The sequence below is a fragment of the Mycteria americana genome, chromosome 1, assembly GCF_035582795.1.
Source record: "Mycteria americana isolate JAX WOST 10 ecotype Jacksonville Zoo and Gardens chromosome 1, USCA_MyAme_1.0, whole genome shotgun sequence".
Taxonomy (NCBI): domain Eukaryota; kingdom Metazoa; phylum Chordata; class Aves; order Ciconiiformes; family Ciconiidae; genus Mycteria; species Mycteria americana.
Window position 1 is genome coordinate 108,282,903 of NC_134365.1, and position 23,834 is coordinate 108,306,736.

The 23,834-nt window shown below is 36.3% G+C and overlaps 1 protein-coding gene across 3 annotated transcripts in view; it reads left to right on the top strand.

Annotated features, from left to right (window-relative positions):
* Positions 1–23,834, top strand: part of GBE1 (1,4-alpha-glucan branching enzyme 1) — a 169,776-nt gene that overhangs the window by 23,285 nt on the left and 122,657 nt on the right. For all 3 annotated transcript variants that reach the window (XM_075516458.1, XM_075516437.1, XM_075516447.1), the window contains exons 2-3: positions 13,310–13,479; positions 22,580–22,695. In XM_075516458.1, coding sequence (XP_075372573.1) covers positions 13,310–13,479; positions 22,580–22,695 — 286 coding nt within the window. The remainder of the gene's footprint in view (positions 1–13,309; positions 13,480–22,579; positions 22,696–23,834) is intronic.

Sequence of the window (23,834 nt, forward strand, 5' to 3'; positions counted from 1 at the left end):
TGCAAAGTAATGGTGACTTCTGTGATTATCAGGCTGTCTCTGCTAACAATTCTGCTTTGAACAGCCCTGTAATAAGGGGAATTTCTGTTTCGTTATCAGGGGATGAGAAGATTTTTATTTAACTCTCTAACATAACTTTCAAATAGTGAACTGGTTGAATATACAAACCATTGATCTGATCCATTACATCATCATAGAATCATAGAATGGTTTGGGTTGGAAGAGACCTTAAAGATCATCTAGCTCCAACCCCCCTGCCATGGGCAGGGACACCTTCCATTAGACCAGGTTGCTCAAAGCCCCATCCAGCCTGGCCTTGAGCACTTCCAGGGATGGGGCATCCACAGCTTCTCTGGGCAACCTGTTCCAGTGTCTCACCCACCCTCATAGCAAAGAATTTCTTCTTTGTATCTAATCTAAATCTACCCTCTTTCAGTTTAAAGCCGTTATCCCTTGTCCTATCACTACATGCCCTTGTAAAAAGGCCTTCTCCAGCTTTCTTGTAGGCCCCCTTCAGGTACTGGAAGGCTGTTATAAGGTCTCCCTGCAGCCTTCTCTTCTCCAGGCTGAGCAACCCCAACTCAGCCTGTCTTCATAGGAGAGGTGCTCCAGCCCTCTGATCATCCCTGTGGCCCTCCTCTGGACTTGCTCCAACAAGTCCATGTCCTTCTTATGTTGGTGGCCCCAGAGGTGAATGCAGTACTCCAGGTGGGGTCTTATGAGAGTGGAGTAGAGGTGTAGAATCACCTCCCTTGACCTGCTGGTCATGCTTCTTTTGATGCAGCCCAGGATACAGTTCACTTTCTGGGCTGCAAGTGTGCATTGCTGGGTCAAGACTTTGTTTTTAATTTCTGGAACATATTTTAAAAGGAGGTGAAGAAAGACTTACGGAAATTAACAATGAAGTTGTAGCTAGAGTGGTTGCGCAGTTTTCTGTTAGGAAATTCAAATAACAATTCTTACTACATAATGTGCCTGCTAAAGTGGGTTGGGTTGCGAAGGTAGTGAGGAATATCTGGTGTTTTATTTGAAATAGTCAGAAGTGAATTCTGACTTAAAAGCTTTTTTTCTGTTTTGTAGACAACTAACAATTCTGATTCTTAACTTCTTGGGTGTTTGTTTAGAAAGGTAAGTCTGTCTTAGCATTGTGTTGAGCTTCACTTACGCCAGTTAGTATTACTTGCAGCATTACTAAGAATGTGGAAGCCAAACTGATGCAGCAGACTTGAAATCCAAATTTGAAGAGAGACAGATGGCTGCTTATGTTTACTGCTGTGGCAAGCTAATAAAAAAACCCAACTCCACAACATTCAAAAGAGCTTTATTTAAACAAATAAAATAAAATTAAATAGCTACTGAAGTCCAGACTATCTTGTCACTATGTGCAGAGCTTTTACAACCCATAGGAGGTTTGTGGGCTGGTTCTCACCACACAAATAATTGCTTTAGAAATGGTACTGACTGACACTTCCAGGTTACTGAAGACCTTCAAGAGGTAGTAACACTTGCCCCCCAAAAGGCATGTTAAATTCTTTTTAAGAAATTCTGTGGGTGTGTTTTCCCTGAAGCCTCTTGTGTTGCTACTGCTTTTAGTTCGTGTTTTGATTGCAACTTTGTATTAGTGCTGTGGGAATCACTGACTCTTTCCCCCAACTAGACCTTGATATCTGTTAATATGAAGATAGTCTGTTAGAAATAGCTGGCAGTGGAATCAAATGGGAATTGATATGCTGTTATTTACAGCTTCATTAGAAATAATTCTGGTAAATAAAACATTTGAGTGAGTTGTTTCCAGATTAAGGTGTTTTTAAGCATATATATTAATAAGATGAGTAGAAACAATTTTGGAAGGTTCCACTAATAAATACATGTTTCTAAGAGGAAAAATAAACTGCTTTTAATATGGGGGGAAAAAATCTACCCTACAGTTTCTAGTTAAATAGTACTGAATAACAAGAAGAATTTGTATACCTAAAGTAAAAATGCATTAGTAAACCAGATGAATTTTTGACTGTATTGTGTCCCTATTACAAACAAATTAGTAATGATATTGTTCCCGTAGCTTACCTGAGAATGTGATTAATGTTCAGTATTACATATTCTAGTGTGTTTTGGCAATATGAAAACCTGAATGTTTAACAAGAACACAATTTCAAATTAAAGTAATAATTCAGAGTTACTGAAGTAAGGCCTGCAGTATGCCACACTCCTCGATGGGCATTGAGAGCGTGGCATTTTGTCCCACATACTTTTGGTAGCAAAAGCCTCTTTATCAGCTACTGTCTTTCCAGTCACGCTTGTGTTCACGTCTTTGCTACATGCTCTGCTGATTACCTTGGAAAAGGGCAATGCTGTAACTGTTGAATTGACCTTTCAGTTTATTTTCTCTTGTGTAATATGAAACATGAGCTAACACAGTCTTAGTCTACCGATTTCGAGAAAGAAATCTGTCTCTACACTTCTGCAGCTTTCTGATCAAATATGATGGAGTTTCTCTGTAGATACATTAATTGAAAAAACTCCATCAACTTGCTTCGGATATCACAACAGAGAAGCAAATTATTGTAGCTAAAAGAGGGTTTTTAGTGTACAATTCACGCATAATTAAGACTACTTAGCAGAGGGATAGTGAGACAATGGCTATTAAATGAAGAAATCTCATACCTAAAGTGTTTATCTGATAAATGTTCCTATGTGTAAAACAAAATAAATGAAGTATGCTACTGGTTATTTTTTTCCTTTTATACAAAGAAAAAACATATAGAACTCCCATTATTTTGTAATTGCTGTTTTATTTAGACTGTTCCCTCACGACAAGGAAGCTGTCTTGAGTGCTTTGGCAGATACAGAATATACATAGCGGTGCTGTTCCGGGAAGTTGTAACACAGCTTAGTATCACAGGGCTTTTGGGGGCAGCTGTAGGTTTTTGGGGGGATGTCTTTTAGTTTTTAAAAAAAAGTAACTATGTACCTTTTATCTCAATAGAGGGTGAAAGACAAAATGGCTTTCTTGTAGCAAGTGTTAATACTTATGTATACACTTCTTTCTTCTCCTCTCTCACTTGAATTGATGTCTAAGTAGTTTGTTAGGCTTCTGATGGAAAGAAATTGCCTCTTGCTCCGTCTAAACACTAGTAATTTGTTACACTTATCCTCTGAGGTGCATCCATGTGTTCCTAATAAACTGAAGAGGGTGATAGATGAACAAACATATGCGAATGTGGATAAGAAAGCCTCTAAATATTGTGGGGAAGGGTGCTCTTAGAAGTGGGATTGGTTTAGATAAGTCAGTGCAGCAATTATTACTAAATGATTACATTAAGTTTGCATTTGATACATCTTGCAAGCACTACTGCATTTGGTTCCAAACTGAGCCCTGTGTATGTTTGTTATGAAGCTGATGGCAAAAACATTACAGCTGTCAGATGCTGGTGAAGCCACTAAGTTACCCTAATGTTTAAAGCAGAGAAGAGGCTTGCTTCTAGTCCCCTGTGTTGTACAGAATGCACAATGCCAGAGCTTAAGTCAGCAAATAATCTTCTTGCTAAAATACTACTGAAACGTATTTGTTTATTAGACTTCATAGCTTATAGGTCTTTGCATCTCTGTTATAAATAGCAACTGCTGGTAGGATGTCAAGAAAAACTCTGTAGTTTCCCTTTGTTTTCTGCCAGTTTTTACATTTCATCGTGCTCCTAACGTACTAGACTGTATGGTGGTGTTAGGGCTTGACTTGCATCTCACTGCACTTTAAATCATTTTGAAAAAAGTTGATGCTGAATCAGATACTTGTCCTGTATGAATAACAGACTTCGAGCAGAGCAAGTGAATACTCATTATTCTCAAGCAAATATTTCTTAATCTTTAAGATACTGCATTTAGTTTGAAACACAAAGCTGCGGTACCTCTGCATACTGAGATCATGGACATTCAAAGAGAGTTGGGACTTTGTCTGTTTGCTCACTGTGGAAAGTGCCCAGAAGCTGTAAGTAACTACTGAAGTAAGGTGTTGTGGGTACTATTGCATTTCTTTTTTTAAACTGCTTCTGCTTCCATTTCCAGTGTAGCTTCCAATATTATAGATTTATTCTAGTTGGAGAGAAGTCGTAAGGACACTCAAATTAATGCATTTACTTGAAGGAGCTTTTTGGATATAGCTATTGAAAAGACACTATGTTCATGGGATTCAGCAACAGCATACATGACTGAATCTCTTGCCCTCCCTCCATTCATTTGGGTAAATTTTAAATAAATCTCCTGGGGAGACCAGAAGAGCACAGAGCAGAGCTGTCCTGTCTGTTGGAAAGGAAGAAATGAAAAATTGCATGTTGGCATTCATTATCTGCAGAGTAGAAGAAAAATTGGAAAAGTTCTTTTCGAAATTTTTGCCTTTCTTGCTCACTCTTAAGAGTTCTCTGCTGGGTGGTCTTTTTATTAACTAGTAATAAAGCACTTTGGTAGGAATCGTAACAGAAATGGTTTAACTGTCTATCTTCCTTATTGGAATAACAGTATGCCCAAATTATTTGGATAACAGTTAATTTTACTACACCCGAAAAACTTTATATCATTGGACAACCTGCAGAATCCTTAGTTTTCAGCTGAAAATGTGTGTTAAATTGCCTCTGACTTGGGAGAGAGGCAAAGTACTTGTGTAGTGAATAATTTTAATAGAGCAACTAGAACTTCTGGGAAATTCAGACTTAGCCACGCACTGACTTCTTAAGATCATGATTTCAGAAACATGTAACACCTTTACTTTTAACCTGCAGAAAAGCAACATTAAGTGATAGTCTCTTTCTGGATCTCTGTAAACATCAGCCATTGCTATCCTGTACTTCTAGAGCATGTCTCAGAATTCTTCTAACACTTCAAAGGTTACATGTGTTCAGGTGTTGCTTAATCTTTTTAAATGTATATTAAAAAGATTACCTGAATGGGACAGGACTTCTCTATGCAGAAAGTGCAAGTCAATAATCTAAAACTATAAAGTTGATGTAAGTTAAAATATAGTAAATTTGTTGTTCTGAAGTAGTTGTACCTACCTGAGATTTACTGTGCCTTTACTTGCTGTTTTCCTTAAGTGTGATTACTTTGTGTAATACTCTGACTAGTCAAATGAAAAGTGAGTAAAGGGAGGTGGAGAAAAGAATGAAATAAAATCCAAGGCTTCTGTTTTGATACTTTCACTAGTGACGAATGAAACTGAAGAAGCAACTGCAAACAGGAATTTGCTTCTGCTGCATAATTCTAGTTCAACACGGTCTGATGCATTTGATTTGTTGGACTGCAGAAATTTGCTTTAGGAAGAACTTGATCCATCCTACTCCTATCTTCCTTCAGTCCATCCCCTTACAAGCAGCTGAATGAGGACAATTTGAGGGAATAACTAACTATAGAGTAAAGGAGAAGATGAGAATCAGGGACTCGCTAATCTGAGCAGGGACTCTGCACTGGCTTTGGTGTCAGTGAAAGTGTTTAACTGCACCTTCAAAGTGATAGCAGCAATATTAGAAAAGGTAATCTGTGAACAGCCTCATGGTCTTTATTTTGAAATATTCAGAGGTGTTGCATCTACATTTTCAACTTCTATTTTCATCTTCTCATTTCCTTTTTTCTTTGAAGTGGTAGGGGTCACAGCAGGAATAGAAATGGTCATTATTAGTGATGATTGTTTCAGGATTGTCTAGTTTCATATTCCCACATGTTCCTCCTTTGACTGCCTTGAAAGAAATTAATTCTACTCTGGCTTTCCAGGAAAACTCAGTGAGAGTACAGCAGTCTTTATCAGAGACCTTAGAGCTGTGCTTCATGAGGTGGCAATTACCACTTCTGTGATTTACTAATGGTTGAAGATACCTATTGCACACAGTGGGCTGCAGTGTGGAGATCAAAAAGCTAGTGCACCTGATCCAGTGAGCCCGGACCATGTGGCTCTATATAGATGTATCGGATCAAATTTGGAGGCAGGAATGCCTATTATAGGCAGGCTCTATGAAATGCCACAGCATGTTGCTTGTTGAATTTGACTAGTTACCCTGAGGGTTGTGGCAGACCACAGGGGAGTCTGTTTTTATACCATAGCTTTCTGCACAAATTTTACTGCTGCAGATGAACACTTTTGACTAGATGCATAGTGGTAAGAGCTGCTTAAGTACAGAAGTTTGACCTAAGTGTTAACATCACATCTTCAGATTCAAACAGTTCTTCTTCCACAGCTATCAAGGTGGTTTTTTTAAAGAAGCGGTTGCTGTTTACATGATCAATGTAGGCACATAGATGATACCTATGACTGCTAGTTGATGACAGCATTGCAAGATTTTGGACATCATACTCTAAAGAATGAGCTGCCTGTGATATCAGGAGGAGAACTGGAGCTCCTGAGCCTTTCTTGATATATAATTCAAACCCAGCTGTTAATCCTTTCTCATGTTCCTGCAGTAGACTATCAGAACTAAAATCGACAATTTTCAGTTTCTTATTTGCCAAATTTCAAAGTGTGTCTTTATTTGAATAACACGTTATTGTAGAAAAACAATTTGTGCTTTAAAAATTATGACAGTTTATTCCTCATACTATAGAGAAGTAATCTGTAAATGGTATTACGTTGGTGAAAGTGTGGTGCATCTACACTGATTTGGGCTTTTCATTACAATTTTTTGACCCTTTTGATTGTCCACAGGGATCATAAAGATAGAGTGGATCTATACCACAGCAGGGAATGTTTTGATGGTCTGTCCACATCAGTAGGTGAATGAGTTTCACACTGCCTGACTTTTTCCCCCACCACTGGTCCAAGTCTTCCTGCACTGTCACAGTGAGCTTCATTCAACAACTCTGAACACAGCATGCAATCGCAGTATTGTTCCAGAGGTGTGATGGTTTGCATTCTTCTTCACAAGACGTACGAATAAAATCAAAAACCCCAAAATAAAAATGCCCAGAGAAGTCAGCGGAGCACTGTTCTCTACCTGTTAGTACTATGACTGGAAAGCTGCAGGAGAATTTCAGGTCAGTGTAATTTTGGAGCAGAGGAGGATGATGGTATGTTAGCCCTCAAACAGAGCTGCTGTGTGGGGATGTTAGGAAGATCCTACAATTTCAGCAAAGTGCTGTAGCAGTTTTCCGGTTATAGTAATAAGTGTGGGGGGACCCAAGGCAGTTTTGAAAATGGAGTTCAGAAATCTCAGTAACTTTATGAATAATGTTGTTCATGATATGTCAGTGATAGTACAGGACAGGATTTGATGTCCTCTTTGCATTCCTGTTTTAGTGTAGTGCTGATGCAGCTTCTTCTGTGGCGGGGAAGAGTGGAAGGTTGAAAATAAGAGGCAGCATTCCCTTAAGAGGCTTCAGGATTAAGCTGATAATAGGATAAGTGGTATCTCAAAATCTAAAACAGTTTTTCTTATGGTTTATTGTTTAAATGAGGAGGAAGGGGGGAAAAGAAGCCATTTTTTCCCTTTCTGCTTTTGATATTTTAGTGTTTCCAACACCTACATTAGAAGAAATGTAAAGAAATGCAACAGACTTAAGTAGCTGAGAGTTTTATTTTCTTTTGGACTGTAGCTTTATTTTTAACACTGACATTACTGTAAATGTTTGTATTTATTGGAGAACGGGAGGATTTGGCTACAGAGTACCTTGCTGGGCATTTTCTTTCATATCCTTTTCCCTTTGGTATCTACAGAGTTGGGCTTTCCATATGGACACCAGATACCATTGTCAAAGTCCCTCCTATTTGCTTTCATATTTTGAATAAATTAGCATTAATACTGGGCCAATATTTTAGAAATAAATTATGACACAAAAGCTCATGTGGACAAGAAGAATCTAAAAGATGAATAGCTATTAAATTCAACATCATAAGCAGAAGAGGGACTAAAATGATTAATTTCAGTGTTGGCACCACAGGTCTTAAAATAAGCTGATTGACTATAAACTGCAATAACTACAACTTTATAAAAAGCTATGAGAATGGGCATAAAAATGTCTTGAAGTTTTGTAGCCATCTTGGAGTTCAGCACCAGACTGATTAAATGAGGTTATCTTGTATGCTACTAAGGCCTTTTTGGTTATACTAGTTTCTATTTAGATTCCTGTGATGCGTAAGAAACTAAAACTTATCTGGTTAAATCTAAAAGTTTAAAAATATTAGAATACCTTTTTGTCATTTTACAAGGTGGCCAGGAAGGGGTTAGTACCTCTGGTTGCTTGAAAGAATAAAGACCTGAAAGCTTTATGTGGAGCCCCTAATTCAGTATTTGGACTTACCATCAGACTTCTTCAATAGTCTGCCAAAAGTCTTACTACACTAAGGCAGTCAACTTTGGGGAGGAAGGGGAGGCTTAACTTTTTTTATTCTTATGCTCCATATTGAAGCTACTAATTTTAACATATGCCTGAGACTTTTAATGGGATCAATAGCTGAGTGAAGTCAGTGGTGATAGGAACTGCAGCATCAGGGGTGTTTTGTATATCATGGTTACCAAATAAATAGAACATTATTTCTTTGGTTAAGAACTGTATAGCTTTGCATTGAACTGAAAGATTTCAGGTAATCTTTCTCTGGTAACCGTATACTTCTACTGTATAAGTTTTAGATCTCTAGGTATCCATAAGACAAAACATTTAAGGGTGTTTTACTGATAGAAGTGTGAGGAATAGGTGCTCACCTGAAATGTAAGCCCTTGAAGTGGCTACCCAGTTAATATTGTCTTTACTCCTTCACTAAGAAGGTTATTTTATTGGCAAGATACTTGCTTTCTGGATAGCCATTATACTAATTCATGTTTCATGAGCCATTATACTAATTCATGTTTCATGTTTTAATCCTGCTTTATGGAAAGTCAGTCAGTTCCTACGCTTCTATTGTAAGGGTTTAAACAAAGCTGCGTATAAAGCGTGGGATTTAAAGCAATGCTGTGTTACAAATTATACATGTAACAATAGGAAAAGACTGTGACCCTGTTTCAAATGATGTTTATGATTACCAGTATTTCACAGTGAAATAGTGGTAGAAGAGGGGAAAAAAATGCTCGTGTAAAAGTACTATTCTGTTACCAAATGTCTTGTTTCAAGCTGGGCGTATGTGTGCTTGAGGAAATGCTAAGACTGAAGTCTTTGTTTCCAGTAAGTCTGAAGAAAACATGTAATTTCAGTATTTTAGTTTTAAAACCCATTGGTCTGTTAACAGAGGTGAGATGAATGGATATGGGACTTGAATTGAAAGACTTGCTTTTTCATAAGAACTTCAGGAGCAAGGAATACACCAAAAGCAGCCCCCTTCTGCTATCCGTACTTGTCAGATGTGTGATGTTGTACCCGGCTGTAGTAAGGAACTTAATATACAACTTTTTCCAGTTACTTCAGACCCTCTGTACCTGAAGTTCTGTAGATCCTGTTGTTGCTCTATTTAATTTTTTTGTCCCAAGGGTAATGGTTGTACGTTTCAAGGCATACCTGGGTACAGTTTTTACCTTGTAATCCTCTTCAGTGTCAACTTTAATGCAGGGAAGTAGAAAAATCTTAAAAGACACTCATTAAGCTGTGAAGACTTGAAAAGTATGAAGGCAGAAGTCAGCCTTTTGTCCGGACTTGTAGCTCTGGATGCTGTTGTTGACTCTAGTCACATGTCCAAAATTTTACAAGGTTCTCAGCTTTGAAATGTCCTGCGTGTCCAGAGTCTGTCTGACTATAGATATGTCATATGAGTATGCATAACTGAACACGACATAACTTTCAGTGTTAAGAGGGGATCATGAAATGCAGTCTCATCAATCTAATGTCTGCCTCTCCTCTTTTAACACTTGTATGCTATTAGTGAACAGTATAAATCTTTGGAATTGGTTGAACAAAAAACTTTTTCCTGTCACTTTCTGTGTGTAGTCTTGGGGTTTCAGTTTGGAAGATAAAAATGTTTAACAAGCTTCAGTAATGTAGAAATGAAAGCCAAAATTTCTGGGAAAGTAAAACCTTAAGTTTCCTAAATCTGGATCATGAGCATGCACTTAACGGAATCCTTTCCTTTAAAGCAGCAACAGGGTACAGAACTATGCTTCTGCTGTATTACAAGACCTTCTATGACAGGTAACGTTGTTCTGTGTCCAGATGTGTTTCATCTCCAGAGATGAGTGTTTTAGAACAGTTCACGGCACAAGTAATTGATCCATTTCAGAAGCTAGTGCGTTTTTCATGAACTTTGAGCAAACTACAGTTCTGTATTTGATAATTTTAGGAGGTGGTTAAAAAAAACCCCACCAACTGAATGCCTTGTAGAATATAATTTAAAAACAATTATGGAGAGCACTAGTTGTTTCAAGAATAATGATTTCTGCAATGATGATGCAGCAGTAATACCTGAATTAATTTGCTCTATCACAAGCAGCATGCCTGTGTACAAATTGAAGGAGCATTTGTACTCTGTGTACATGATGCTGTATTACTTGTTCAAAATCTGTCCTATATAAAAAGGTATTACTATAATAATGTTTTACATCCCTGATGAACAACTTTCCTTATCTGCTTGCTTCCTTGACCCCTGTCCTCCAAAAGAAATTGTTTTTATTGAGCATGTAATCTTGCTCACAACCGTTGCAAAGTGAGCAAAAAGAGTATCTTTTTGTTACAGTAATACTCGTGATCATTTCACATATTAAGTGTCGTGGTATCTTTGTTTGCCTAAACTTTGAATTTACTGAAAGGCAAAAATTGAAACAGTGGATGTACTCTTAGTGCTTCTGTAACAGGAATCCAGAGCTTAGTGATTTTTCCCAAAGACATAAATTATGTAATTGCTTTCTGAAAGTCCATTTTCATCCCTCCCACCCCATAAACCCACTCTGAAATCCTGAATTAATTTGCTGCTTATTTCTTTGGAATGAGATGAATGGGTTTTTCTCCTTTGCTAGGGAGGACTCATTGAGAAAGAGCACTAGGCACTCAGCATGTGTGTGCCTGTAGGTTATATGAAGCTTATCGTAGCCTTTTTCTTTTCTGCACAGATAATTTCAGTCCTCCTCTGTGACCTGCTGTTCTTCTCTAATAAATGTATCATCTCATTCCTCTCCAGCTTTCAAAGATTTGTATGACTGACTTTGTTTAAAGACAAAGCTTACCACTTCTACTTCTTCCTGGAGGTGGGAAATGCCACATCCAGCCAAAGGTGTTCTTAAAGCTGTGAAAATATATTTGTACCAAGTATGGGGGGAGGGGGGGAAGATAACCTATTCCAAAACACCTTTTGTATTTGAAGTGTGTGTCAAATTCATTGCTTCAGTTAGATCTTTTCTGGAGTTACAACAGTTGCCTATAGGATATACAAAAGGGTTCCTGCTTCAGCTGCAGTGGAACTGGTTAAAAATAATACATGTGATAGGCAGTAATTTTGAAACAGCTTATGTATAGCTGAGGAATTGGAATTTGCAGATAGCACTGTGTTCTTATATTATGTAACTGATATATTTTAAAGGAAGGCTTACAACTTTAAAAAAAGCTATACAAATCAAATTACTTCTTGTTTTTTTTTTTTCCAAGAGAACCCTTCAATAATGGAGTAATTTTGCCTTTACCAAATGTCATGTGTTGAACTTTTGAGGCTGTTTGTGACTTGCTCTGTGTTTCTCTATTTAAACTTTATATAAATCTTTCTGTGATTGCAATTGGTTAAAACTTAAGCCAGTCACCTGGGTTTGTGTATATGTGTAATACACTTATACTTGGAAATCTGACAAAATATTCTCCCTCAAGCACTATAAATGAAATTGATTATCAGAGCAGTAGTAGTTAGTAATGCACTTCTGAGGATTATACCCATGAGCAAATTTTAAAGGAATGATGCAGGTGGATGGACAAAAAGTTATAAATGTATTTGCTGTAGTGTGTCCTGAGGCATTTTCCAAATCTTGCTGTCTTTAAAGGTGAGCATCAGTCTTCATAATAAAAACTTGCTGGGAGATTAACCTTGGAAGTAGTCATAGTACACTAAATTAATATAAGTAATGTTATTTTACCTTAACCAGTAAATAGACATTTTTATCCTCTACTTTGAACTAATTAAGGGCCAATTATAAAACAAAACTTTGAAACAAAACAGTGTGGTGTCTTAAGTCCTGACACTGTGGACAGGCTACCTCTCTTTTTTTTTTTCTTTTTTTTTTTAAAAAAAAAACCCAACAAGGTATCATACCATAGTGCGGTTTTGCTGCTTTACTGTTTCTATTTCTTTTTTCAAAGTATAGTAAGTGTAATGAGGTAGACAAGTTGTTCTTGCTGGGATTCTTATTAATTTTTATACATTTCAGAAGACTCCTTTCCATTTATGGAGAACACAGACACATTGGGGATGTCTTATTTAAAACAAACAAAAAACCCATGCAGGTAGCATTAATAAAATTCTCAACTGAAGCTTTTAGCTGTGCTTCTTCACATAATAGCTCACACTTTAGGAGTCAAAGTTGACCTCCTTATTTATATTGTGCACCTGATGTGTTTCTTGAATTGATGAGAGCTTCTTGGAGAAAACATAGCAAAATATGTAAGAAAAACAAAACCAACCAACCAAAAAAAAAACCCCAAAAACCCCACAACCCTCCAAGCTGTTACTAGTAACTTTTACATTAGAGGTTTAGGCCATTCCATGTCCTACCAGGGTAGGTAGAGTACAGACCAAATAATTACTTCCATGAAGTGGTAATTCTGTTTTCCAAATCGTTGCAGTGTCAGGGGACTGCAAAGTCTTGCTGATGGTCTCTGTAGAGAGACTGCCTAAGGAGCTGCTTTCTTCAAATGCCACACTACTTTCTCCATACTTACGATATGCTATACTGCAAACTTTTCAGTGTCCTGAGATTGTCTATTAAAATTGGCTGTGAGAGATGTAGCAGGGCTATACAATTCTCCCTAGGAGGCCCATGTCCAATATTAATAAGATGGATGAAAAAGTGCTAGACTGTTCAGGGTGTGAAGTTCTCCTGTTGTGTAGTAATACTATGATTTCTTGACTGCCAATCAGGAGTTGTAGTCTTGACTTAAATTGCAAACTGTTCCCATAAAATAGAGAAAATACAGACAAATGTGAAGATTGCAACTTTGCACTGTGTAACAACCATGGAAAAATTGTATGGTTTGTATTTGATGGTTTTTTCTAGTTCTATAGAGAACAGTGAATATGATATTGTAGTCTTGGGACATAGTGTGACAGTGTGTCTTGCTTAATGGGTTTTTTAATGTTCTTACACTTGTTAATGTAAGAAAGTCACTTACTAAACTTTCTAAAAAAAAAAAAAATCTTATCTGTTTTCGTTGAAAGGTATTCTCTGTTTTATAACCGCTTGAAGAACATTGAGGAAAATGAAGGAGGCCTTGATAAATTTTCAAAAAGTTACAAAACCTTTGGAGTTAACCAATTTGTGGATGGTGGAATATATTGCAAAGAGTGGGCACCAGGAGCAGAAGCAGTGTTTCTCGCAGGTGACTTCAGTAAGTATTTTTAGGAATATTTCTTTTCTCCTGTACTGTGTTTTAGATCAATACCCTCTTCACTTAAAGACAATTTTGTAGCAATGATGAAATTCTCATAGTAAAAATGTATGTAGTGGCTGGCTGGTGTAGTGGCATTTCATAACTTAAACTAATAATCTTCTACTCTACATTGCAATAGCCTAAGAACATAGGTGTTTCTATTGTATGGTCAGTATTATGTATATCTATTTATTTTTTTTTTAATACCTGTAAGGCAGTGACTTGTCTAAAGGATCTAGCCTGATCACACTGCAGTTTTAGGCTGAATGTGTCTAAACTACCTGAGGTTCTTCCTAAAGCTCTACAGTTAGGTTTCTATAAAACTGTACGCAGAGAAGGAGAAATAACAGTGGGGTAATTTGCTGTTAGATCAGTCAAAGAGAAAGCAGTGTTGTCCAAGGACCAAGGCCCTTTGAAATTCCCACTAATCATGAGAATGTTGACAAAAATCCTGCTGGAAAATGATAATCTAAAATCAAATTAACGTTCTTATGAAAGAGTAGGTGGTGTTCCGCTTTGAGGGGGGGAGAAGGAAGGATGTTAGCAGAACAGGAAGGTGGCAGGTTTACATGGAGGAATTGCATTGCTTACTGTGAGAACTGGGAAGACGATGCACTTAGAACTTGAGGCAAATATAAATTTGCTCCTTGTTTGGAAGGCTTGCTACACTGCAAATTCTTAAATGGAAGTCAGATGCATTTTTTGCTCTTAAATCCTGCAATACTAATTCCGCGCTCTCCTTTTTGTTTGGGGTTTTGGGGGTTTTTGTTTTGTTTTTCCCTGTCGCCTCTCTACTCTATCCCTTCTTCAGGGTTAGGTATTAGTCTATCAGGATACTAGGAATTTCATTACTTGCTGATACTGATCTGGGACTTTACCTGTGAAATGATTTTGTTCACTTAACAGCATTTCAGAAGTATGCAGTATTACTTATCCAACTTTTGTTTTGTGGAAATACTTACCTAATGAATGTTCAGTGTGTGTATTTATATTACAAAAAAGTATATGAATTGCCAATTTGAGGCAGTTAACTACTTCTGCTTAAACAAAAAGTTAAATGTTAAGTTTTCCTTCTTCCTTACCCCTGTTTGAGGAAACTATTAAAAGGGCAAACTCTGTATTTGAGGAAGGAAGTAATGAACTTGAAATTGTATGTGCTTATATAACTTTAAAATGATAAGACTCATTACATATGCCATTAGCTGTAGTATCTGGTGGTGCTTTCTAAAGTGCTATGGTTAAGCTTCTGTAAAAATGTGTGTAATAAAGAAATAAATGGACTACCCTGGCAGTGTTTTTCAGATCCATTGTTAAGATTTTTTCAATGCTTCATAGCAAACAGTACTGTTTTAATACCGTTGTTCTGTAGTCCCAAGATCAATACACTTATAAATAGAATATGCAAAAGAAAATGTTTAAATGTTCATGTTATGTGTCAGTTTCCAAACAGAGTCATAAGGCATCTATTTTAATTGTCAGCAATTTGTATTTTCTCTTTTTCTTTAAGAACTCAGTGGGAGGGTCTGTGTCCACTATTCACTGTGATAATTTCAGTCTATAGACAATGATTATTTTTTAAAAAATCTTTTGTTTTTAATGCAGAAGACAAACATCTAGTGAATGATAGAGTAGCTTTCCCTGAAATACTCCCTGTTTTTTTTTTTTTATTGGAATAGACATTGATAAAATAGGTTAGTGCAGTATTGAATTTTAATATGGGAATCGGATATGTCCTCTGATTCAAAACTGAATAATGACTCATGAGTGTAGTTCACCTACTGCTAGATTATAGTGATGCCAGCTATCAATAATGACTGCAAGATGGCTATAGATGAGGATATTTTAATAGCTCAACTTGATATGTATAAACACACAGAAAATTCTCCTCCTTACTCCTTCTCTACTCCCTGCAACCCCACACATTGCTCAAGGTTTTTGTGATGGATATAAGTCTTCAACTTAAATTACTCAACACAGTTGAAGACTAGAATACATTTGTTTTAAATATGTATTTTAATAGATAACCATTTTAAAAACAGACTTTTAATGAAATTAATAACAAATATTTTAAAAAGAGGGTATAACTTGTAAAGTGGCTTGGCAGGTTAGCAGGGGAAGTACACATATACCAGAATACAGTAGCTAAAAACTGCAATGGTTTTCTAAACTCTACTTAACTTAAAATATTTCATGTAATACATCATATGAAGCAGAAATTTAGGACTAATATCTTAGAATAGTTGTATCTAGATGTTAATGAAATGTGGCAGTAAGAAGTCAAAAGACTAAAAAAAAAAAAAATTACTTTAATGTGGAAAAACTGCATTTGTCCTATATATCATATTCATCAGTCATAGTAAAGTATTCATTCCCAAAGGGGAAGATAATGTACTCAGAAAGCCTAGAGGAATGGAAGACTGTCATTCAATTCAGATTAGCTTTAATAATATTCTGATGAGAAATTGGGTTGCAATACCCTAAGATTTAGATTTGAGTTGCTACAGATATGTTTAATTAAAACGGAATCCCTTTAACCTTTCTTTAAGTTTTCAAGCAGGTTAAAGTCTCAAACTAAATTTATGATTATATTGTATTTAAATTGAATATCAGGATTGTTTTTAATAAAAATTTTTTATAAACCAGCTTTTCATAAAGAGACCTGTAATTGAACCACTTGGGGGGAAGTTGGAAGTCTTACACAAAGAAACAAACATGGAACTTAAATGACAGCAGCTCTTTAGGTTTTAAATTGAAATATGATGGCATATAATACAAAACCACTCAATTCATGCTTTGTTTTTTAGTTCTCATGTAGGGAGATGGATAGCAGTGTTTTCTGATACTTTTTTACTTAATACAGTATTGTCTGCGAGTCTCTTAGATGTTTGATGGAAAGACACAAGAAATGACACAAAATATTAGTACCCGATATTTAATCTGATAAGTTTTTGAGGATCAAAACCTACTCAAAATTATAATGGCAAGTGCAGACTGTGTTACAGAGAACTTAAACTTCTTTCAGAATTTATAATTAAGCTGATAGTTGATCATAGCTTTATTATGAACTGTGCTTAAGTTAAACATGAATAATTTATTTCTGTAATTATATACATGGGAAACATCAGTTCTTCAAATGTAAAGTCTTTTGACTTTGTGAATGACTTTTATGCCTTATAGCAGACAATAAAAGGTATTTTGGCCCAAATTATGGTATTTTTGTACCTCATTGAGACACTTGTAATGAATGGGATAGCTCCTATTTATATGCTAGATATATTAGTATCACTGTGCATTCTGGAAAAAAGCTAGTCTAGTAATAGCACACAAATCTGTATTTGGATTGGAGAATGAGAAGCATAAATTCAAGAAAATCCCAATACTTTCAGACTTCTTGTTTCTTCTTTAAAACTCTATAATTGGAGAGAAGAAGATATATCTGTTGGTATTCTGGTATGATGCTTTACTCTATCTGAAAAGTGTTACATGAACATCCAAAAACATTAAGATTTGTCAATTAGTACTTTTAGCCTCTCAGTAAATCAAGGATATGAGGCAATTAGCTGAATTTCTGATAACTAGAGGCAGTATCAACATTATAGCTACCTTAAAAACTCTCAGTGATAACACACTGAATATTTTATTTGCATGCTGTATTGCTGAGGAACTTGGTGACTACTGGCAATGTATTGCTACTTTATGATGAACTATTTCAAAATAAGTCACTGAACTGCCAAGTTTTGAGTGTAACCCACAGAATTTGTTTGGGAATAAGAACACTAAAAGTTGTATTTGTCCATGCAGAGACTCAGTAGGTTATCTGTAAACAATATTTTAATTAAAAAAAAGTTACTGGCTTTAAGCAGCTTGAAAGAGTAAGTATGTATATGCTAATTTGGAAGTCAGTATTTAATATAATAGATTGTCATACTTGTGGTTTCTGTTCTTTAGTTCCCTTTTTTCTTTTCTCTGCCTTCCCCTCCCTCCCTCCCAGCTAACATTGGATCTAAAATGTTGATCGCTCTGGAATATCTGTTTTGGTTTCTGCTTCCTTTTTCTTGCAGTAGTGGGGAAGGGTTCTGCTGAGGGTGGAGGGAGGAAGGGCTGGTTAGTTTTGGGGAGACGTTTGTTTATTATTTAAACTCTGACAGGCTTCCTTCAGAGTGAAGAAAGGGGAAATTGAGCCACCAGCCCTCATAATTTGGATATCTGACAGATGATTGGAAACTTTTCATATCTTAGAATGATATCCCTCCCCTCCCCCCCCACTTGACTCCAACTTTTACCTAAATGGAGTCTAGATACTACTATGATACAATACTGAACTTGTTACTACTTTCTTCAAAGCTTTTTATAGAAAAATACCTACATTTCATGAATAAAGTCAAATAGTGCTGTACTTCTGTGGCTGCAGACAACTGAAGGCAGTAGACTGAAGTATAAGCTGCTCTTAATATCCAGGGAGACATCCTATCTGAGAAGTAATGACATTTGTTTTTATGTCAGTGTTTTGAGCTGTTTAATCACTTTTAAAGCAGATTATGTTAATGACCCTGCTATTGAGCTGTTGGAAATCCGGCAATGTAGAAAGACAAAGACCTAATTGGCCACTGTGTAGAACAGTATAGTGTCCTTAGAGAACCTCTCCCATTTATGTTCTGATTTCATATTCCAAGCAAATGGTATAAAGGTATCTTGTGGGATAGTGGGATTTTGATGCCCTTCCCTTGTCTGAACTGCTGTTTGTCTGATATCTTTTCCTCAAGGAAGATGTGTGAATGCTTGCTGGACTCTGTATTCTCTTTGAGCATCTTTCAGTTGATCAGAAGTATGTGGAATGTAGAAATACAAGTGCCCTAAGAGATGAGTTTATTGCACTTGAGAATTCAACCTCAGTTTATGACCTTTTTTTCACTTTTGAAAAAATAGTTACAACATTGCACTGATATATCAGCTCTTACATTGGAACAAGTGAATGACTTGGTCAGTACACAAGAAGCACTCCTTTACCCTGTATGAAGCAAGAGGACTGTTAATTTCTGATATGAAACTCCAAGTTAAGCCACGAGCCTCAGAGCTGTATGGCTACATATTTGTCAATGTGAAAATAAAACCAGGAGATGGAACAAGGAGTCACTTAATTTATGATTTAGTTGGAAGTATTGTATTTAAGTTGATTTTTAATGACAAATGGTAGAGTCCAAGCCATTATAGCGTTGAATTTAGTTCTAGATTAAAGCTCAGTTCATGATTCTTTGGCATGCTAAGGGTGCAGTTTTGAGCAAGAAGTTCCCTTGTGCCTCATGTTGCTGAGGTAGGATGTAATGTTTAAATAATTGGCTGGTTTAGGAAGATCTAGTCACAGAGATGAGAACTAAAGTACCAGGCTATTCAAGATGTCTTCCATGTTGGATTAAGACGTATCTGGGGCCTGAACTTTTGTATAGAAGCTCTTGTTTTTGTGATGGTGTCCTTCTTTCCTAAAACATATTCAAGCTGATTATTTGAACTTCTAGTAATCTTCTCAGCCTTTTTCTTTTTGTAGCTATTGTCAGAGTCTTTGAAGTCTCTGTTCTCAAACTAAAACATTTCTTCTTGTCTGTATTTTCAACTTCTGAATAGTCTGCTATTCAGTTTTTGGTTGGTTGGTGTCCCTTCCTGTCCCATCTTCCCCCTGTCCCCCAAGGCATTTTTGGCTATGTTTTGCTGAAAAATCTGAAAGCTAAGCAGTAAAACTGAGAGAAGCCTGAGCCACTTCCTCTTTGAAGGAAGCCTTCAATTTTCAGGATGTCTTAACTCTTTTATGCCTCTTGCCTTAACTGAAGATACTGCTTTGTATTATAACCTTCCTAAATGTGTTTCTTTCCAGGGGTAAGTAGTAAACAATGGTTTTAAGTAGGACCATCTATCTGGGACAGATGGATATTGCTTTGCATTTATTAAGTCCTGAGCCACGGACACCCTGTAATGAAGGACTATGGCTGAGAAGAGGAAGGATTAACAGGAGCATCTAGTATTGCTCGCAGGTGGAGGGGAAAGTGTAAGCAACTTGGGCAGAATTGTTAAAGCTGCCTGTGGAGAGCAGAGATGCTTAAATGGGTAGAGAGATGCAGCCATTCCCCCTCTAAAGGAAGGAGGAGAGGTGATTGTAACAGAGGTCACGAGAATTTTTTGGAGTAATGTAAGAATTCAGTTTTCTTGGTGTACATAATGAACTCAAATTCTGGCAATTTCCCCAGGTGAGTTTTGTAGAGACTGGGCCTAAGACTTTTGCTGTAACTTTTTATTTTGCTCAGTATTAGCAAGTCATCACCTGGCATATTTGGTTCAGTTCATGCATTATGATCAAGACTTACAGCTCAATTGGAAAGAGTTTCACAAAAAGCAGTGAATATAGGGTTCTTACCATATGTTGGTATTTGAAGTTTAGGTACTGTTTCTGATGTTACAGTCCAGATTAAGGTCCTGCTTTGGACAAATGCTGTAATTGTCCAGACACAGGTGTAAATTCTTCCAGATGTCTTCAGTTCCTCCAGTAGGCTTCCAGGGTCTTACCTGGCTGTGTAACCCTCAGTTGTCATTCATTTTGCTTTAAGGACTGTATAAGTGCCACTTGGATGATGCAAATATGTTCTAAATGAGCATGCAATTTTTCTAGTTTATGCATAATATATTGCCCTACTTTCTACCTCCAACTCCCTTTTTGCCCTTTAAGTACACTTAGTGCTTTGGGAGCATGCATGAGCCCTTAGATGACTGCTGTCCTCCTCTCCTTCTCTTAGTGCTGATCACTGACAGACTTGTAACTTACAGTAGGTACCATGTTATGACTTCCTCTTTTTTTTTTCCAAGCCCTAAAATCCTAGTGATGTATTCTAAATCTTTTTACCATTCCTTGAAATAAAATGAATATAGTGTATAAACACTATATATAGTTTGCAGTTTTGACATTCTTTTAAGGAGGATTGCTTTATTGCTAAGGTATTGTTTGTTTGATGTTGGTCTTGGTAGCCTTAGTAGATGCTAGTAGTGTTTGTTTCGTTATTTTTTTGATTGAAACTTCAGAGTAAAACCAAGGGTGAAGACCCATCTAAATCTTGCTAATATACAAGCTCTTCTGCTATTAATCAGGAAATAGTTTAGTAAATACTTTCCTTCTCCTAATGTGTGTATTTGTCTACACTATCCAAATACCTTAATAGTGATGAAAACTATCATCTAGATAAAGTACTGAGTTAACTGTATTTCTGGTTTTGAGCATGGGAAACATTTTATTATAATAATCTCTTCATTGGTTTTGACATTGCTCTCTACTGTAAAATGAATAGGTACTAGAATATTTGTCTTGCATAGTTATTTTTGTCACATTGTCTAGCCTGTTTGATTTGTGCCTTTCAGTTTTGTTCTTTAAAAATTGTCAGTTTTCAGGTTTAAACAGCTCTGTAAGAGCAACTAGCAAGTTACTTTGAAAGCAGCCTAATCTTTCTCTGAAACTCAAGACATCCATATATTGTTAGAGAAGGTTAGCTTTTTGTTGCACAGCAGATAATATTTTTGCTTACTGATATTTATTGGAAAATACATACATTGATGAATATAGATAACTTCTTCACTTCTCTACCTCCCCTATTGTGGTTTTCATGGTACCAAAAGTGATGATCCTGCTCCAATGGCATATCCAGTTCTTTATTGAATTGCTTTCAACCTTGACTACCATGTTTAACAATGTTGTTTTATACTAGCTTAAACTAGTCATGGAATGACAGTTTAGGGTGTGAACAGCTTATTAGCTGTTATAGAATGCCTGCCTAAGATCATGCACTGCATTTCCTGTAAACAGGTCACTGAAGGCTGCTTATTCTTCTTTCATTGAGGTGTAAGCCACCTCTCTTTTTTTTTTTTTAACTACAGGACATGGCATGCAAAAAGATTAGCATGAAGGAAGATCGGTGTGTGTTGCTTTAATGTCTTTCAAGTCATTTTTCTGTGACTGGTTTAGCTTAGGAGTCTGTTGCCTTGAACTATGTGAGATTGACATGGTTCAAGGCAAAAAAGAGTAATTTTCAAACTTGGCTTGCTACTTCCTTCTAGCCTAGAAATGATTACATTGCCTAGGTCTGTCCATTCAGAAGCTTTATATTCAGTCTCATTCATATAAATTAACCTTGAACATGCATACAAACACACAAGATCATCTTGGTAGATGTCTATTCAGTTGGGCATGTCATAATGACCAACCTTGCATATCTCCAGTGGTCAGTGAATCCAGAGAAGACAAAGAATCTTGAATTATGGAATCTAAGGTTGGTTCATTAAACTTTTTTAATGAAAAAGGAATCTTCAAGACTAACTTAAATAAAATTGTGGCATTTCAGGCCAAATTTCCTGGCTGTGTTGCCATTGTCTGGTATTGTGTGGTTTCCTAGCCATTGCTACCAAGTTTGTGTGCAATTTCCTCTTTATTTTTCCTATTATATACACTTAATGATTGTTATTAATAAGACATCAGCTTGTCAAAATAGAGGCAATGAGCAGTGTGTGTGTCCAAACCTGGTTTGAGCATTCAGTTTGAGGTTAGTTTTAGTTACATTTTGTCCAAACTCACTTCCCCTCTCCATAATCAACAGGTGCTAATTATTTTTTCCCATAGTGTTGTAACAGGTATTTCTACTGGCTTGTTTAGGATGTGAGGTTTTTGGTTTTAATTCTACATTAAGCATTACTTTTCAGCCACTAATTTTCATACCACCACGATTTTGTGGTATTAAAACCAGTGGTTTTTTTTGAGGAGGAGGAGGTTGTTTTTACTTTGATCGAAGAAGGTAAAGTAGAAATAATTTAATCATTGTCAAATTAGAATTGGAGTATGGTTTCCCAGTGAAAATCTTACACATTTTATTGAATGTCTTTTGAATGTGTATGGTGGTATCAGATATAAAAGTATTTGTCTGCTGTCACTGAATTTTATTCTGAAAAAAATGGAACATGCTGTTATACCTTTGTAATTGTAATTGGACACATTTTAAGATAAATACACTTAGTATTATTTCTTAAATTGCAGATGGTTGGAATCCATTTTCTCATCCATACAAGAAGATGGAGTATGGGAAGTGGGAGTTGTTCATTCCACCTGGACAAGATGGTTATCCTCCTGTGTCCCATGGATCAAAGCTAAAGGTGTTGGTTCTAGACTTGCTCTGTCCAATTCTTGTAACCCTTCTTACTCAATTGTCCTTTTTGTTTTCATTTAAATAACTTTATCTTCTTTTAATTGTTCTAGGAAGCAGAATCAGTTTATCTACTTGTGCAAAGTGACCTCAATGAGTGAAACTAACATCTAACTCTCTTCGTGATGCTTAGGAACAGGCATATGTGGCTGAAATGTGGATATAGTGTATTGTATCATGTTACAAGATGAAAACAGTATTTACATATTGATAATTTGAAATATAAGAATTGTATAGATAAAGCCTTTCTGTATTTGATGCAACTACTTGAGCTTGAGATCCTATTCAAGTCTCAATACCTTGGTAATTTTTGTGATCCTTTTAACAATGGCTTTTCAGGTGATCTTTTTGTGTTACTTTGTACATGTGGTCTTGTAAAACTGCCTATCATTTAGGAATTAAGGGTATTTAGCAGTAAGCTTATGTTAAGTAAGTTAAACTAAATACAGATGCAGGGAGAAATTAAGTTATTTTATCAGTTGCATTTCGTGAGTATCCATGAGCATAAAATCCTTTTTTCCAGAAATTGATGGAAAGTTTGAGTTGTAAAATGCCATAGTTGTTACGCTTAGTTGTCATTATGTGTATCTGCGCTGACTATCACTAAAGTTGATTATTTCTAGGTGAATACTGATTTCAGTCAGAGATGTACTTCTGAGAATTTGAATTGTTGCAGTCAGAGCTTGAGTTCCAGAGCTACTGGATGCTAACAGGGGACAGTAATGAGTAGTTAAGGAAAGAAATGTACTGAAATAATCTATAGACTAGGAAAATTAAGAAACTGGGAGCATTTGTATGATACTGCTATATTTTCAGGGCGCCCATCAACAAAACTAACACACTGAAAAAAAAATCCTCATTTTTCTGCTGAAAATCAGCTTAGGTAAACAACGAATCTGCTGAAACAAAGGCAGGCATAAAAATGCTCTGGAAATGCTTACTCAGTGTGTGTGCTTATCTCTTATGCTTTCTGTTATGGCCTATGAAATTATCCCAGTAATATATATGGATGCATTGAAATTTAGGAATAATCATTCAAGGATGAAAAAGCTGTTTTTATTTTACAGAGCAGGAAAGAACAGTTGTCTG